Source organism: Labrus mixtus, chromosome 19 (assembly GCF_963584025.1).
Source record: "Labrus mixtus chromosome 19, fLabMix1.1, whole genome shotgun sequence".
Taxonomy (NCBI): domain Eukaryota; kingdom Metazoa; phylum Chordata; class Actinopteri; order Labriformes; family Labridae; genus Labrus; species Labrus mixtus.
In genome coordinates, this window is record NC_083630.1 from 8,755,469 (window position 1) to 8,771,961 (window position 16,493).

Consider the following 16,493-nt stretch of genomic DNA (forward strand, 5'->3'; position numbering starts at 1 on the left):
AAATTATATATGTTTTCCATAACAAAGATTCACACTGATTTGACTTTTAAATGGAAGGAGGATGACATGTCATGTTGAAAATCACAACTTATGCAAGTACAGGACAGGATCACTAAACAAATCTAAGAAGTACCACTTTGTTCACAGGGGGAGCCAAAATAACCCAAATCACAAGTTGCTCACAGCTTTAATGGGCGGACTCAAATGAATCCTCCTGGCATCTGGTTTTGGGACTTTTAGGGGCAGTTTGTTTAAGTTACCACAGGCCTGTATGACTGTTTTACCCCATCCACACTGTTACATGTGGACTGTGTCCTCTCACTCCTCTCTATACAGTCCACTTTATCGGTTTGCCATATTGCAGTGACGTCACAATGTTTAGTAAAAAATATCACAACATTATTAATAGACTCAAATCATGTAGAACTGGTAAATTAACTTAAGCTTGTATAGCGCTTTCCTCGTCTTCTGACTACTCAAAGCGTTTTACATCGCATGTCACACCTACACATTCACACACTGATGGTAGAGGTTGCTCTGTAGTGAGACCATCAGAAGTAACTAATCCCATTCATACACAGCTGACGAAGCAACGAGAGCAATTCAGGGTCAAGTGTCTTGCCCAAGGCCACGTCGGTCATGTTGCTGCTGGTGCTGGGGATCGAACCCTCAACCTTCCAGTTTTGAGACGACGACTACCAACTAAGCCACAGCTGCCCCAAATGCAGAGGAGTGAACAACTGATGATGATGGCCACTAACCCAGTGCTATGTACAATTTTGTATTGCAATGAAAAATCACATAGAAACATCAACTTCCTGTAAAGTGAGAGAGTTGCAAAATGGTCATTTGACATTTTCTTAACCTTTTCAGGTGTGTGACTTTGTCTTTCATGAACAAGTCATGTAGTATTTACAATAAAGGCTTCATACATCATCAATTCTGCATTACTCCTGGGATTTCTTTTTTTAAACTTTTTTAAAATTATGACCTGGAGTGGAAGAAAACATTGCAAAACTAGCACACACACACACAACAGTGGAATACCACCACCACCACACAGAATGAAAAATTCCTCCTTAACTAATATTTTTTTGTAGCGGGTTTATGATTTCTCATCAAAAAGCAAAGACTCATTTTTGTCCTATGATCTCCCTGATAAGAAGAATTCTCAAACAAGAAAAAACTCTGACGCTGAAAAACGAAACCTCATCGAGCAATGCTCGCCCGTCAGATTTTCTGGATGTAATTCTCAATGCGGCTTCAAGTTATTGCATTATCACAAATTATACATCAGTTCTCATACATTTTACAGTAATCTATTCCTTACACTTTGGTGGATTTCATTTATTGCAGTGACTTACAGTATTATGTAAGCCTCTCAGTGTAGAGCCATTAAGCAGCTTCAAAGGTGTACTGTCCTGACACTGTGTTGCATCAGGTGGCAGAGCACAAAGTGAAGATTTTACACTCACATTACATGCATTCTTACAGAAGCCCTCTTCATACTGCTTTTTTTTCTTTTCCGCAGAAGGACTGTAACTAAGCTCAGCCGTCGTCACAGCTTTGTATATTTGGATTCACTCTGCGTTACATTGGTGTCCCAGCATGTGAATTTCACATTGGGTTTTGTGTAGCGGAAGCACGGCACAGCGGGAGCTTCACATACACACTGTCAGACATGCACACACACAGCGCTGCGCTCCCCCCCCCGCTGGCTCTGTGATACCGTCTCGCCCCGCTGTGACTACCTCGGAATACGGTACAGAGGGGGGAGCACTTCGTCCCCTCATTACACCTATACGTCACAGTGGTGTAATTATCACGCCTTGACACGGCTCTCAGTATTGAGTCCTGCTGTTTCCCCGTGTTCAGACAAAGAGAGGAGTGAAAGCGACGTTTTTGATAACAGGTGATCTCAATGCAAGCCCTCAACAGCTGATTTGCCCTAAGCTTCCAATTGGCTAATCCCACTTTATCTAAGCTGCTCTATAGCCTGCCTACTCGTTGCTGCTCCCCTCTGCAAGACGCAGTTGCGAACCTCCTCAACCCAGCTCCTCCTTTTATGCTGTGTCTGACTTGATCAATGTCATGATGTTGTCATTGATGCCTGCTCTGTTTGGGTTTTTGCTGCTTCTCTCCCTGCCTCAGGCTTCCCTTGTATGCATGGGAAAGTAAGCACGGGGAAGCACAGGGAGATGCCAGAACAGAGCCATAATGCCAAATACAAAAAACTGCAAAAAAAACCCATTCATTTATAATATTAGACCTTTTGCACAAAAATTTAACTTTGTGGGTTATTTTTTTTTACACATACAGGGTGTCACTAGACCTTTTTGTGCCAACAAAGCCAAGCTTTACAAGCATGTACACATGAAAACATGTGCAAACCATCAAATTGTGTTTCCCTCCACAGGGACCAGCATGCAGCGAACACAGCAGTCACCGGCACACTTTACATCGTTGTAGAGCTCTGCAGTATGTAAATGTACAAACACATGTTCTCTCCTTCCCCCTCTTCACATCTTCATCTCCTTCGCCTGTATTCCCCTCTGCGTTCGAAAAATGTGCTTGCTGAGGGGCCTAATTTTAAAGGCGCTGCTTTATTTAAAGGACCCGCTTTAATATTTAATGTGATTAAGTGTGTAGGATAACCTACTTAGTACTAGCATGTACAGCCGCACACTTGCGCTTACCATGCAGAGAGAGAGCAGAATAAACAATGAATCTCTCTTTTTTCTTTTTTTTTTTGCTCACTTCTGAAAGAAGTCTTTCAGGCTAGATGAAAGAAAACAACAAACAGACTCTGGCATCACAAGCAGCAACATATTCTTGACATATTCATCCGAACTAACTCGTTATGAGGGTTTAGTGGTGGGCCATTCCCAGCATTTAAGAAGTCTCCAACACCTTTCACCCTATCAACATTCTGTGTCTGTAACCTCTACCAACAAGGTCGTGTTTTTGTTTCTCAGCTACGATACCAAACTAATACTCTGGCCAGATTTTAATCAAAGAATGAGGATGAAGCATGTGCCAAGAACAAAACACTTTTATATTTGGAGCTCAGTCAGATCCACACCACCAAAGACAATGTAATAACCTCACATTGAAAATAAAATACTGGGTGGGTTTGAAAATGTGTATATCACAGTAGAGTGAAGAATTCAGCTTGGGGAGATTTTTTAAATCTCTCTGAAGGTCGTTGATGTCACCCGTGAAAAAAAACAATATGCTCAGTGATCTAAGATCTAAAGATCTGTGTGTTAGAAATACTTTCATTCTCACCCATTTGTACCTTTCTTTAAGAAAATGGAGAAACATTTTGGAAATAGTAAACAGTTAACAGGTTTAACCAGATGAGTTTAATATGATCGTAGTACACTCAAAAAAACGATTCCAGCGCGTGTAGGACAACTTTATCTACTTCATTACCACACACACATATACGCTATATCACCATGACTGAGCGAGCAACAGAGAGAGAGAGAGAGAGAGAGAAAGCCAACACACTAAAACTACCAATACAACACCAAATCTCAGATGAACCTCAAGTACCCACACACATGGCCTTAGATCAAAGCGCCAGCTACATATCTGAAGCAATGTACTGTCTTATTATATTTCAAGCTCTTCCAGAGAAACTTAAAAGAAAATGTAGGTTTTGAGTTTGAGTCTAGACTGTGTTTGACAAACTCCGATGCCCTTTTCAGGAGAATCTCCGGAGCGGTCCTCCTGAAATGATCTAGATATTATCTGGAGTGCATATGTGAAAACGGCTTCAGTGTGGTGCCAGAAAGATTGAACCTTGAATGTTACCGTTACTAATAGGTTGCACCAATCATATGCCTTCAAATGGAATGATGGAATGGGAACGTTGACAAAAGCCAAAGACTACAACCCAAGAACAGAAACGAGGAAAGACAGGAAGGAAATTACACACAAGATGTACCTAGCTTATTGAATGAAACTGTGTGTTCAGTATTAAGACTGGAGGGGCCACTGATCAGGCAGGTTGCCAAACAAGTTATCTATCTTTAATGCCAAGTTGTATCTAGTTCTGTGTATTATAACACAAATATAATGCATCACTAAAGACTTCAAGCCATTGTTTTTTTGGTACAAACTTCTGCAGTCTGTGGTAAATAGTCAAAGATGAACAGATAGAGCTGGAAAGAAACCAGAATAAATCAGTTGACACTTACTCTACTTTTATCTGTAAAATGTTTTGAGGAGAATGGTTTTTGTTGAAATATGGCGCCTCATTATTGGGAGTAACTACACTGCAGCTGAAAACCACTTAGAACAAACCCTATGTGTGTATGGGCGCACACCTCCAGTACAGTAGTTTGTTTTCACAGCTTCAACCTTTTGAAAAGACAAGAAAGATTTCCCAGTTTGCCCCCGGAGCCATAATCATTATGTGTGCAAAAAAGAAAAAGTTTTGTTTCGATCTATATGCTGTCACGGAAGAGAGGAACCGACTGGAAAATTGTTGAAAGTGGCTGCCGCATTCAGGATAAGCCCCGGCAACTAGCAGAACTTTGTGAGACACTTTGACACTATGGAAGGCAAATGATGCTTGCAGCGGGTAAACAGTTGGAAAAAGAAACGCAACTTTTTCAACCTGTTTGTGAGTCATTCAGTGTAAATAACAAGCAGAGGCTTTGAACAATTCACTTTTCACATCAATTCTGCTGCCTTTACTGCATTCACAGCCTACACACAGAAGACAAATCCATTTAGAGTGTGAGATACTTCTTTATTTTCACATCACAACTCAGAATCAGTTTTATTCAGAAGTGTTTTTTTGTTTTTTTACATAATTAATGGTGATAAAAGCAACAATGAGAAAAAAAAGGTTACATCAGTATAAAGGATTTAAGAATTCTGTTACAAAGACATTGTAGATGTAAACATGAAATCTCAATTGGCAAAAGCAAAAAAAAACAAAAAACATTTTTTAAGAGAGTTTCATAAAGCATTTAAAGCCTTTCTGCACAATGTTTGACATGAGATCAATAGTGTTGTGTGTTATTCATTCTATTAGATGCAGACTTCTTCTCACTGTCATTAAAGGCATTTCTTGAGCTATGTTGTAGTGAAATGTTAACATTTATGTTTTGGTTGGTGTACGGTCGCTGCTTTAATCTGCCCTCGTCAGTGAAAAAAAAAAAAAACAGACAAGACCTGAAAATGTTTTCAGTCAAAAGCTGGCACATCAACCGACTGTTTGATGGTTTCATTGTTAAGAAAAGATTACACAATCATAAAGCTCAGTCAGGCAGAGCTATCAAAAAGTCTTGCTGTGACTTCCTCCACTTATATCACACAGTCCGAGGGTCGGAATCTAAATTGTCTGCCTGTGTCTGTAATAGTGTCAGAATGCACAAACAGGAAATATATGAAGTTTCTGTGTTTAGGCCATATCAAGCCCTTAACACAAGTTTACAATCAAATGCACCTGAATGCCATCTGGGTTTTCTGAATAACAGTGAATCTGTAACCGTATTGCAGTGGGTGATGTCATAGCCACAGGAAACGTGAAGTTGGTATAAACTCTGAGCCAGCTGTAAATGAAATGTACTCCTCTTCCATTGTCCGTGTTGATTCGACAATGGTCAAGGAACATGTCAAAAACAGCGTCAAAAAATGAGGGCAATGAAAACCTGCAAAGCTGGGATTTCTGTGAAGTTGTTACTATGCTGTTTGCTGTTGTTTTTTTTCTCACACACTTGGGACTATATCCCATTCCGTATATCAGGCTGGTATCTTGTATCGAGAGTAAGGATGTTTCTCGCGACTGATTTCCAAATAGTAAATTCCCTCTAACTGAATAGTCCAAAGGTAAGAAATCACGAACTGAGGGCTCATGTATAAAAAATGTAATAATCTGTTCAACTCACTAGTAATTGTGGTGCTGACTAACAAGGATTGCAATGTTTTGATCGTTTCATCGGGTAGTCATACACATCCCTAATCCAGATATCTGTGACTTTGGCCATGCTTTATACTAAAAAATACTTTAGGCCGTTTACAGTAGCATAATAGCTTTTATGGCTTTATATGCAATTTTTTTCATCCAGCAGATGTCGCCCCTTGAGCACCAGCATGAAACCAAAACCACTTGCGGTGCATTATTGTGTTAGCATGCTAATGCTAGCGATATTTATTATGCTCGTATCTTCACACTGCATGTTAATTTACCCAAAATGAGCGTGATCTAGAAACACAGTTAAGCAGTGAGTACAGTGTGTTATTCTTCTTTTCTCTAGCCCCTCGATTAAACAACTTTTATTCGCGAGGGGATGAGCCAGCCGGCCGGAAAAACTCGGAAAACATCACAGACAGTGGGACTCGGGTGTTACACCCATTGTAGACAGTCATGACTCACAGAATTATTTTCAGAGGATATACTTGATTTCTATTATTAAGTGTGAAAAATTGCATATAAAGCCTTTAAAGTCACTGTCGGGAAAAGTAGGAAAATAAGTTTTTGCAAAAAAAGATCTTCACTCATGTCGACTAGCTACTTTCAATAAGTGTTTTTCAGAACTTTCAATCAGATCTCTAAAGTAGAAAAAGCCAGTACCTGAACCAAGAGGGAAGAGGGATTGTTCATCAAACTATTATTCACCAAGAACAAGAATGACTTTCACACTCTACTGCAATACCTGAGCATGATGAAAGTAATGTGTTTAAAATAAAAAAAAACAGTGGTTATGGTTGAAATGCTTTTATATTTGTTGGTGAATGTTTGTTAAAAAAGTTATGTCAGTATCAGTCAAATGTTTCAGAGCCATTGTATCTGATCCAGCAAGCTGCCGGAGAAGCTGTGTCCAACCTCAAGCCTGCGTTTGTGGATAATTAGTTCAGCCTAGTTAAAACCAAATCAGAAAGACTAATCCTCAAACACAGTGACAAATTGTAATTTCTGTCATTTAAATTGGCTTCCTCAGCTGCCTCACTGAATGGAAAGTTATCAAGTACCTTTAGATTTGTTGTCTTTGTAATGTAGCTAAGTCTGCAACAATTTGAAATGCAGCAAACTTTCTTGGTAGTTGTAGGAACTTTATTATTATTGAGTTTATAACATGCTGACACTGAGGTTTACGAGTGCCATCCACATCCATAATACGTTTTGAATTCTGTTAAGTTTAAACTGCAGTGTCACTAACAAAGCCAGGAGTTATTTTTTTCTTCGTTTTTGGCAATGTACACAGAGACCTTTCAACTCTGATATGTGGACATTTGGATCACAGGGTTGGTTTTAGTGATCACTGGAATGTTACTTACTTCTTTGGCCGGATCAACAATGAAGAGACAATAAAAAATATGCATAGACAAAGTGTGTTGTTTTTCATATGATGCATGTTTGCATCTGGTGAAAGTCTATATTTTTGCTGTGATGGAAAGACAATAGAGGGAGAACTGCATGTCCAGGAGGCGATCTTCAATTTGCGATCATCTCCGAGCTTTAAGAGGCATCCTCAACGTCTCCCTGCTCCCTTCCCTCTGGATTCTGAGAAAGCAGGAACGACTCCCACACAGCCAGGCACTGAAAGAAAAGAAAGAAAGGCCCCATCATTATTATCATGATATAGGTTTCAATTAAAATTGTAATCACCTGTACGCTTTAGATGAGAGTGCTTGTTGGTGTTCTCACTCCCAATTTCCACATATGCTACAGTTCGCTGGCACTAAATGCTCCTGCTTCCACAGCGAGTGCCACGGTCCGTCTCCAGAGCGGGCCAGCAGCGCCACTACGCTCCGCTCCGTTTCAAATACGCTGAAAGTCTATTTTCAACGGAGCACGATTGCAAGCCCATGTCAAGCCGGACAGAATAGGTCAACCTTGACATTAGTCGGACAAGAAAACACACAGTGTCTGGTCAATTTCAAAATAAAAGACAACATACAGACTCACGATCATATTTTCCAGCCCATTAAGTCAAATCAGCTTAAGTGATACTGCCATGGACTGCTTCCATTCATCATCTTGCAGGCGCACAATGTTCACGTTTTCCATCTTTATTTGTTGGACGATGCCTTTCAATGATTGAAATCACATGTAGGTGAGATAAGATACTGTCGATAAACCTTTATTGACTCCTCAAACGGGGACATTTTCAGCACTAACTGTGGCAAAGAAATAACGAAGCAAAGCAACACGGTGCACATATTGCACCAAATACTCTGAAAAGTTAATGAAACTGTTCTGAGTAGAAAAAGGTTAGACCTTTGATTGCACATTGCACACAAGTTCTGGAGTTTCTTTAAATCCGTATTACATATAAGTAATACTCTAGTAGTCAGTTTGGTTGTGCTTCTAAATAACATAATTTAAATCATGACGTTCTGTAGCCAAAACATCATGGTTATATAATTAAACCACAATTATTTCCAATAGTACTGTTCCACTTTGACTACCATGGTCCTCAACAGCACCATCAAATAACAATGTTCCCTCAACGATTTCCCAAATGTCTATCCCAGCACTTCTCTCCCCTTTCTCTTTTGATCTTTCTCTTTCTAACTCACCATCTCATCAGTGAAGGCACATTATTGCACTGACAGAGGTACTAAGAGAGTCCCATTTTCTGTGTATGTGTGTCGCAGAGCGCTTGACAAAGCAAATCACACTTTCATGACATAAAAGCAGTTATCTAGACAGCAGGAGGGGGGGGGCAGGAAGCCATGCAACCAGAAAGGGAAAATGACAAGCACACACTAACAGGCACAGACACCCTCAAAAGCCAATCTGTGAACTTGGGTTCCAGTCTGTCAACACACATCAATACAGCACAGGCAGTTCTTCCAAGGTAATAGCAGTTTGTTCAGAGGTGGAAATAAGTCAGAGCGTCAGCCGGGCCACTCTCCATTTAACAGCCACTTTTCCTCGACAGCACCCACAACACCTCGCTAGCACTGTGTGAAGGGCAGGCAGGACTTTTTGTCATTGTAAGAATTTTGTAGGAGGCTGGAATGTCATAGGTTGAGATTCACCTAAATATGAAGGAGCCAAATACTCCAGTGGGAAGGTTACATTCATGATCTGGCAAATCCTTTACAAACCTTCTATGGCTGGTTGCTTTACAGGAGCATTATCTGAGCAACATGTTAGGTTGATCTTGGCGACAAGGTTGTGCATCTTACACAAGTACAGAACATAAGAAAAAGATTTTCATTAACTTCAAAGTCAGGAACAGCTAGCACCTGCTATTGCTGTTTATATGGTGGATCTGGAGAGAAGAAGCTCTCTAGGGTTTTGATCCCCAGCTCTTGTAGCCACATGTCCCATGTGTTCTTGGGCAAGACACTGAATCCCAAGTTGCTCCCGCTGCTTTGTCCACGGCGTATACGTGTGTATGAATGGGATTAGCTAATACTGATAAGACATCGGATTGCTTAATTAATCCGTTCTGACTCCAGATAAAGATAAATCCTGGTTGTATATATTATATAAATTATTATATTACATAAATCCTGGTTGTATATATTCACATTCTTATTTTTGATATCTTTTAGTACTTATTTACTTTGTAGTTAATATTATATTGTGTTTAGATTGCTAACATTGTGTTTTTTACTCATATTGTGTGTCGGATAATCTGCTCCTGTAACGCCACAATTTCCCAGTTTGGGATCAATAAAGTCATTCTATTCTATAAGACACATTTTTAACCTAGCCGGGTAGTAGAAATTAATATCTGGATTTTTACCCCCCCAGAACTGAACTATTTTACAAAACCACTCTAAGGATGAGCATTTAAGTTGGGAGTCCAATTTGTATGCTCCAAAGGCATTAACTGTTCAAACCAACACCAACCCCCTTTGTGAGTAATTCAAGGTGTATACTCCTTTAGGACATAGATCGATGTTAGTATCTCATCTGTCCAACAAAGTTAGGGTCACAGGTGCTACGTAAACTATTCCTCATAAAAAGGGGAGAGCATTGCATCCCATCATTTGGGTGTGATGCTGAAACACAAGAACAACCTAAGGTTCAGCGGTGTTTCTCCAGAGGCAGATAGAAGATATACGCTTGTTTGTATCAAAGCAGATTCAGATGTTCCAGTGGAACACTAAATCTGGTTCAGCGGTGTTTCGTCATCATCAGCATTGGGCTTATATAATGGTTCGACATCAACACTGAGCACATCACACAGACTACACTGAGCTTTAGTTTCACTTATGATTCAGACAATGTTTGGATTTTAATAAACAGTGCAATGTCTTCAAGGCTTTTACTATATTTTCTTTGAACAAAGTAATGTGATTAGAGTGAGTACAAATAGTTGTCTTTGCAGCATCATTTAAAAAGTACTTGTGCCTTTGGCTCCAGAGGCAGATAGAAGATATACGCTTGTTTGTATCAAAGCAGATTCAGATGTTCCAGTGGAACACTAAATCTGTAAAAAAAAAAAGAAGAAAAAAAAAAAGGGAGCCTGGATTTCACAGGCTGTCGACTCAGCACAGCCTTCTTTAAAAAAGCTTTAGAGACGAGGAAATTGTAGCACATTAATCCGACATCAAGACAAAGGGCTGTTGGAAAAGAAGAACAGATTTATTCATCTGAAGTATAAACACAGAGGAAGAATTATGTTATTCTGACGGGGTTGAGTCTGGATTTTGTTCATTCCTCTGGATAACAAAGATCTTTTTACAGAGACAGTCAATAAAATGTGTGTTTCCTTCTTTCTGAATGTGTTTCACTGCCGTAAATGAACTAGGTCCATGTATAAGAGTTGAACATTTTGAGAAATGTTGCTTTGGAAGAACTCTTTTGGTTCTTTTGTTTAAAACATTTTGATATTTGATGACTCATTCTGCACTCAGGGGTAAACAAATGAAAAAAGGTCACCTCTAACATCATATAAATAACCCACCTTGCTAATAGCTTTCGGGTTCATGTAGCTTGTTTAGCTAAATTGCTCAAAATTCTCTACAAATATCAAGCATGTTTCACCCGAGGACATGCACGCTCCCATAGAGAGTTGAGTTGCTTGGAAACAGCGGGATGTCAACCTTCTCACAGCAGGTGAAGGTGAGGCATTTCCAGATAAAGGTTCTTCCTATATCAACTATTGTGTGGTTGAATTCAAGAGTTGATCAAATCTCTTTTTTTAAGATAATACACCTCCTGCAAATTATGTTTCACCTTGTCACAGTCAAACCTTTCACTACAGGACTTATAAGGGATGCAACAGTTTGATGTTTTCTTTTTTTGGGTGCTCCAGGCATAGTTTTTTTTATCCCTGGGAACATTGCTCCACCAAAGTTTAACTGAGCACCAAAAGTGAATCTGTACAGTACAATTCTACACAAACACAACTTTCTCTTACTTTCAAAAGGACCGCAAAATGGAATTAGTGACAAACTTTTCTGTTCAAGGTCACATATTATCCTCCTTTTCAACCAGTTTGAATAAGTCCAAGAGCTCCCCAAAACATGTCTGTGAAGTTTCTGATTCTAAATCCATTCCGATCCTGTATTTGATCATGTCTATAAACCCCTCTATTTTCTGCTCAGAACAGGCTGTTTCTGTGTCTGTAGCTTTAAATGCAAATGATCTGTGTCTGACCACGCCCCTCTCTGGAAGGGCTTGGGTGGCTCTGGCTTTCTTGCACCATGCCCTATTGTTTAGGATGAGAAGGCAGACTCAGACGGCAGAACAAACACCTAGCTGTGGGAGTGTCACCCACCTGGGGGAGGGGTTACTGCCCTTTGTGATGTCATGAAGGGAAAATCCCAGAATGGCCTGATTTTCTGAAAAGTGGAGCAGGCAAAAGACAGAGAGGATGGCCTTTTCTTTTAATTGAGGGGAAAGGCTAGGGCCACATATTAGTGTTAGAAAACCATAGTGTATTTTGTAATACGTGTAATATGTGACCTTTAAAGAAAAAACTGTTAGGTATAACTTCAGTTAGAAACATCGTTACAAAAATGGAAATGGTAAACTTTCAGGTTAGAAATCATATGCTTTTAAAAGGTGATCTGGCAAAACTGCAGGTTTGGTTTTACTACCTGTCTGGTAATGTTTCTGGTCCAGTCTCTTCTTGTGAATAATAATAATAATAATAATAATAATACTAATAATAGATATACTTTCTTTTGATGTCTGTGTATTTTTTAGAATCCATAAGGTAGTTTAATTATTACAACAGAACTAATTTTGAAAGAATTAAAAAAACTGGAAAAGTCTTTGAAGGCAGCATTAGTGGCCAATAGGCATTATGGTAAGGCCAATACTTCAGTTTAAACCATTAAAGTTCATGGCCTTGATGCCTTATGAAAAAAAAAAAAGAGTAAATAAGTACATGGATTTAAAAATTAAAAACACAGAAGATTCATTCAGCTACAGTACATACACACAAATATAATTCAAACAACGGCTAAAGCTCTAATTAGGCCTTATTACAGGGTTTATTAGGGAAGCAGATGCCTGATTAGCTGACAGCTATTCTCCAGGCTTCACTGGTGCTGAACAGGTAAACAAAGAGAATCAGGAAAAAACACACACAGATGGCAGGAGAACTTACTGCAACCCCTAATACACATAAACGTAACGAAAAATAGGTTGGCAGAATTCTTCTGAACCGAAAATAGATGTTTTGCCTCCCCTGTAAATGAATGCACCTTTACTTTCAACATTCCCTTCTATGCATTTAGCCCATTTCATCCTCACAAAGCTGTTACTACTTTAAGTTTCAGTTTGAGTGACTACGTCTCAAGTCTAAAGTGTTTCTACCTCCTCTGCTTGGCCCAGTGGACGGTGGTATGAAATGCATACCATCATGGGCCAGTTAAGGTTCCAATCTTCACTCTGGTCTCTCCACATCACCTCTATGTCTTTCTGTGCCTTTACTCTTGATGCAGTGAATCATACACAGAGAAAAACAACCACATCTCAAGATAACCTCTCTGCAATTTACATGTGTTCATGTAAAAAGTAGTTAATTCTAAACATCTGGTTAATCACTAGGTCAAATGTGAAGATGTGAAGTTTCATTTAGACCACAGGGGACAGGGGAAAAGTTAGAAAAGGAGTTTAAAATGTCCTATTTAAAATAATAACCATAGTCTTCACCGCGAGGATGACACTGGGATTCATTGCTTTGACTTGAATCACCTCTGCTGATAAGTGTTCTCAAACGTTCTTGCAAAGGTCAAGCAAAGCAATTTCAGATAAATATTAACGTGATGGCAAACTGCATTTTTCCAATACAGCCAACAAAGTTGACTGCTTCATTTCACTTTGCCTACCTGCTTTGACTGGTTGAACTAATCATTCTACAACCACCCCTCGAAACATGAACTTTGTAGACATTGCAAGTAGCTGTAGAAGTGAATAAACTGTTGTTTGTAACATCCATGCATGCAAAATGCACAGGCCTACCAGCACACTGATGACAGTGCCACAGTACCATATGTACTTGTGGTAAAGACAGAAAAGCATAGAAGTGAATTGTTTAGACCAGCCCTATGGATCGACCCATTGTCGCACAAACCCATTTTATCTAGTTGAGTCAGTTCCAGACTGATATCTGACAACAGGGTAGGATAGGACGAAGAAGAAAAGCTGATTTCCCCAAGTATCTTTCTCTTCCTTTTACAACCATGTGAATGAAAAAAAGAATGCAATCAGCTTAATGAAGGTGAGCAGGATCAATATTCACTTCCTAGAACCAGCCAGCACATTAGGATACTAAAAAAACTACTATATACATTTTGGTTGCACAAGTATTATCAAGGAAAACAACTTAAGAAATATGTTAGTTTTAATTCAATATTTAAACTTAGTTTGGCTGCGAGGTGCCCTGCGATCAGTCCAGGTAGTACCCTGCCTCTCACCCAATGGCAGCTGGGATCAGCTCCAGCGAAGCGACCCCGCGACCCCGAGCGGGAAAAAGCGGTATATAAAACGGATGGACGGATGGACGGATGGACGGATGGATGGCTGCCAGGTTCTAGTTTTAGTTTACCCCAGTAGTGCTGTTGCTGTAACGGGGGATTGTCCACCTCACAAGCACACATTTCCGAGAGACACTTGTCAAAACATATACGGGCTCAGCTGTTGGCACCTTCAGTTCAAAATAGCAGCATTTCCTTTCAACGCGTTGTCAAATCCCATAAAGACAGTAAAACTAATCTGAATTATTTATTGACCTTAAAAGAAGCAACATCCATTTATTTATATCGATGTCATTCTCCAGCAGAGTCCCTGTTGCTAGGAGGTAACCATGGCAATGCTGACAGGACTCTTCCTTTGCCATCCACAGTGAAGGCAGAACACTCAGCCCCATCTCCTACGTGTATCTGAAGGATGATCACAGCATCATTAATTACGCTGGATTTTTAGAGAACAAATTCATCATTGTTGGAAGCTAAGAGTCGATAACTTGCATTTTGCACCCCCACCCTCCCCCCCCCAAAAAAAGTTTATTCAGCAGGACTTCTGTATCATTAATAAGTAAATATTTGGTAAATCTATGTTTGTTTAAACCTTGGTCTAGCCCCTGATTGTAGGTTTTGTCTGACTTTTGTCTGACGTTGATGCACACAAGACAAGCATGGTGTCACTTGTGTTCTTCTGCTGTGCTGCTTTCAGTTTTGAACCTTTGACTTCATGTCCTCTATTCAGCAACATGAACAAGATTGTCAGCAATACTAGATTCATGATTTTTTTGTATGTACATTTTAAACAGAAGGGCATGAAATGTTGCCTGGAAGGCATTTCTGTTTATTATAATGTTTAGTCATTTGGGTTGAATAATACTGACGTTAACAATGATCTGTCACTTCTCTCTGTCCTGTCCTGTTACTAAAAGACAATATTCAGAATGTGCAGGAGGAACAACTGTGATGAAAACTGCATGTCTACATGCATAGAATTGCAAATCGCCATCCTTCAGTTACTCCCACTCAAATCTTGCTCTAAGCAGAGCAGGATTTAGACTTCATATGCCGTGCCATGTGTATATTGATTCACAACAGCAGCGCCCGGTTATTATTACTGACATTACAGAATTGAAAATGTCACATCATCCATACATGAAATGAGGGTAATAATTTATTTAGTATGCAACGTCCAACTAAATAAGTCTCTGTCTTCCTGAAGTACATACTTGTTGTAGTGGCTGTTCAGTGATAACCATGTTACTACATCTCCATGTCTGAAGAGAAACACACAAAAGCAGCACATGATAAGCATCAGAACATATCTCTGTTTTCAACACAACCCAACACAGCGGCAGGGAGGAGAAGTCTGGATTCACTTTTCTTTTTTCACCCGTCTCCCGGCACTGATGGGTTTGAAATCCTCAGAAGCAATAGAGGCTACTTTATGTAAATATGCTTAAGAGAGCTATAAGATGATGGATAGGACTGTCATGTTTGTGTGCGGGTATGAAGATTGAGTCAGGAGATGATAAGCTTATCTAAGCATAAAGAATGGAATCAGAAGAAAAAAAAAAAAGAAGCTAGACCGAAAATGTGTTTATATATTCTCACAGTCAAGGTGAACTTTTCAAATAGAGATTATATGGAACATTAAAGGGCCGCAAACTCTCACACTGGACAACCTGAAACAATCAAATGATTAGCTTTTTTGTCTTTTTTCTATAGATCAACTAATTAGTTGATCAATAACCCCTATTCTGAAAAAAAAAAAAATGGGTGACATCGAGGGACTTCGTCTGTTCTGATCTCATTGGGCCTCACCGATATGTTCTGAAGAAGATTTCTTAGTTGGCTTCATCAACATGTTCTTAAATGACGGAATTGTTCGCAGCTGTGTTCTTATCTTCCTGCGTTTGTAAGTTGAAAGCATGTGCATGTTTTAAATAGCATAGATAACCACCCACTAATGGCTGAAAATCACACACAATAAAATCATAGAATCTTCTTCAAAAGTTCCTAAGTATAGGATTTATAAACAGAGTTGTTCTTAAGAATGGTTGGGGAGTGAAACCCCCTCTTCTTATTGTCCTCTCTTTGTACCCATTGGCTCTGAGTTGACCCCTGACCTGCTGACTCTTCTTCTCTCCATCTTCCTCCACACTGTTAAGATTTTGCACTCTGTGTAGAAGGATCCTGACCCCTTGCTGATTTATGTGGAGGATAGAGTTCACTTTTGGATATTGTTCTGTGTAACTTTGTTTTCTGTACATTGTAGTCCTGAGGCATTGTTGAAGTTTTTGGTAAATCTGTTGTTACCGGAGCAGTGAAGGTGAATTTAAGTGCCCACGCACTGGTACAAGGTCAGATTGAGTAGAAAATCCTCCCTTGTATCCTTATATCAAGAGATTGCCGCCTGGAACCAAGACATCCAGCTACCACAATACTCGGGACTATACATTTAATTCTGCACCAAAACGGCATTAAAAAAAAAACACTAGGAACTACCCATCCCACAATCCATTGCGAATGATATAGTTTGTTGTTGCTTTATATTATGCTCAACCACTGTGTCTTTGTGAAACTTTTTTAAT

At 39.5% G+C, this 16,493-nt stretch overlaps 1 protein-coding gene across 1 annotated transcript in view; it reads right to left on the minus strand.

Annotated features, from left to right (window-relative positions):
* Positions 1-4,741: 4,741 nt before the first annotated feature.
* Positions 4,742-16,493, minus strand: part of snx7 (sorting nexin 7) — a 43,129-nt gene continuing 31,377 nt past the window's right edge. Inside the window, exon 9 of the mRNA XM_061064147.1 lies at positions 4,742-7,558. Within this exon, the coding sequence (XP_060920130.1) occupies positions 7,478-7,558 (81 nt within the window). The 3' untranslated portion in view covers positions 4,742-7,477. The remainder of the gene's footprint in view (positions 7,559-16,493) is intronic.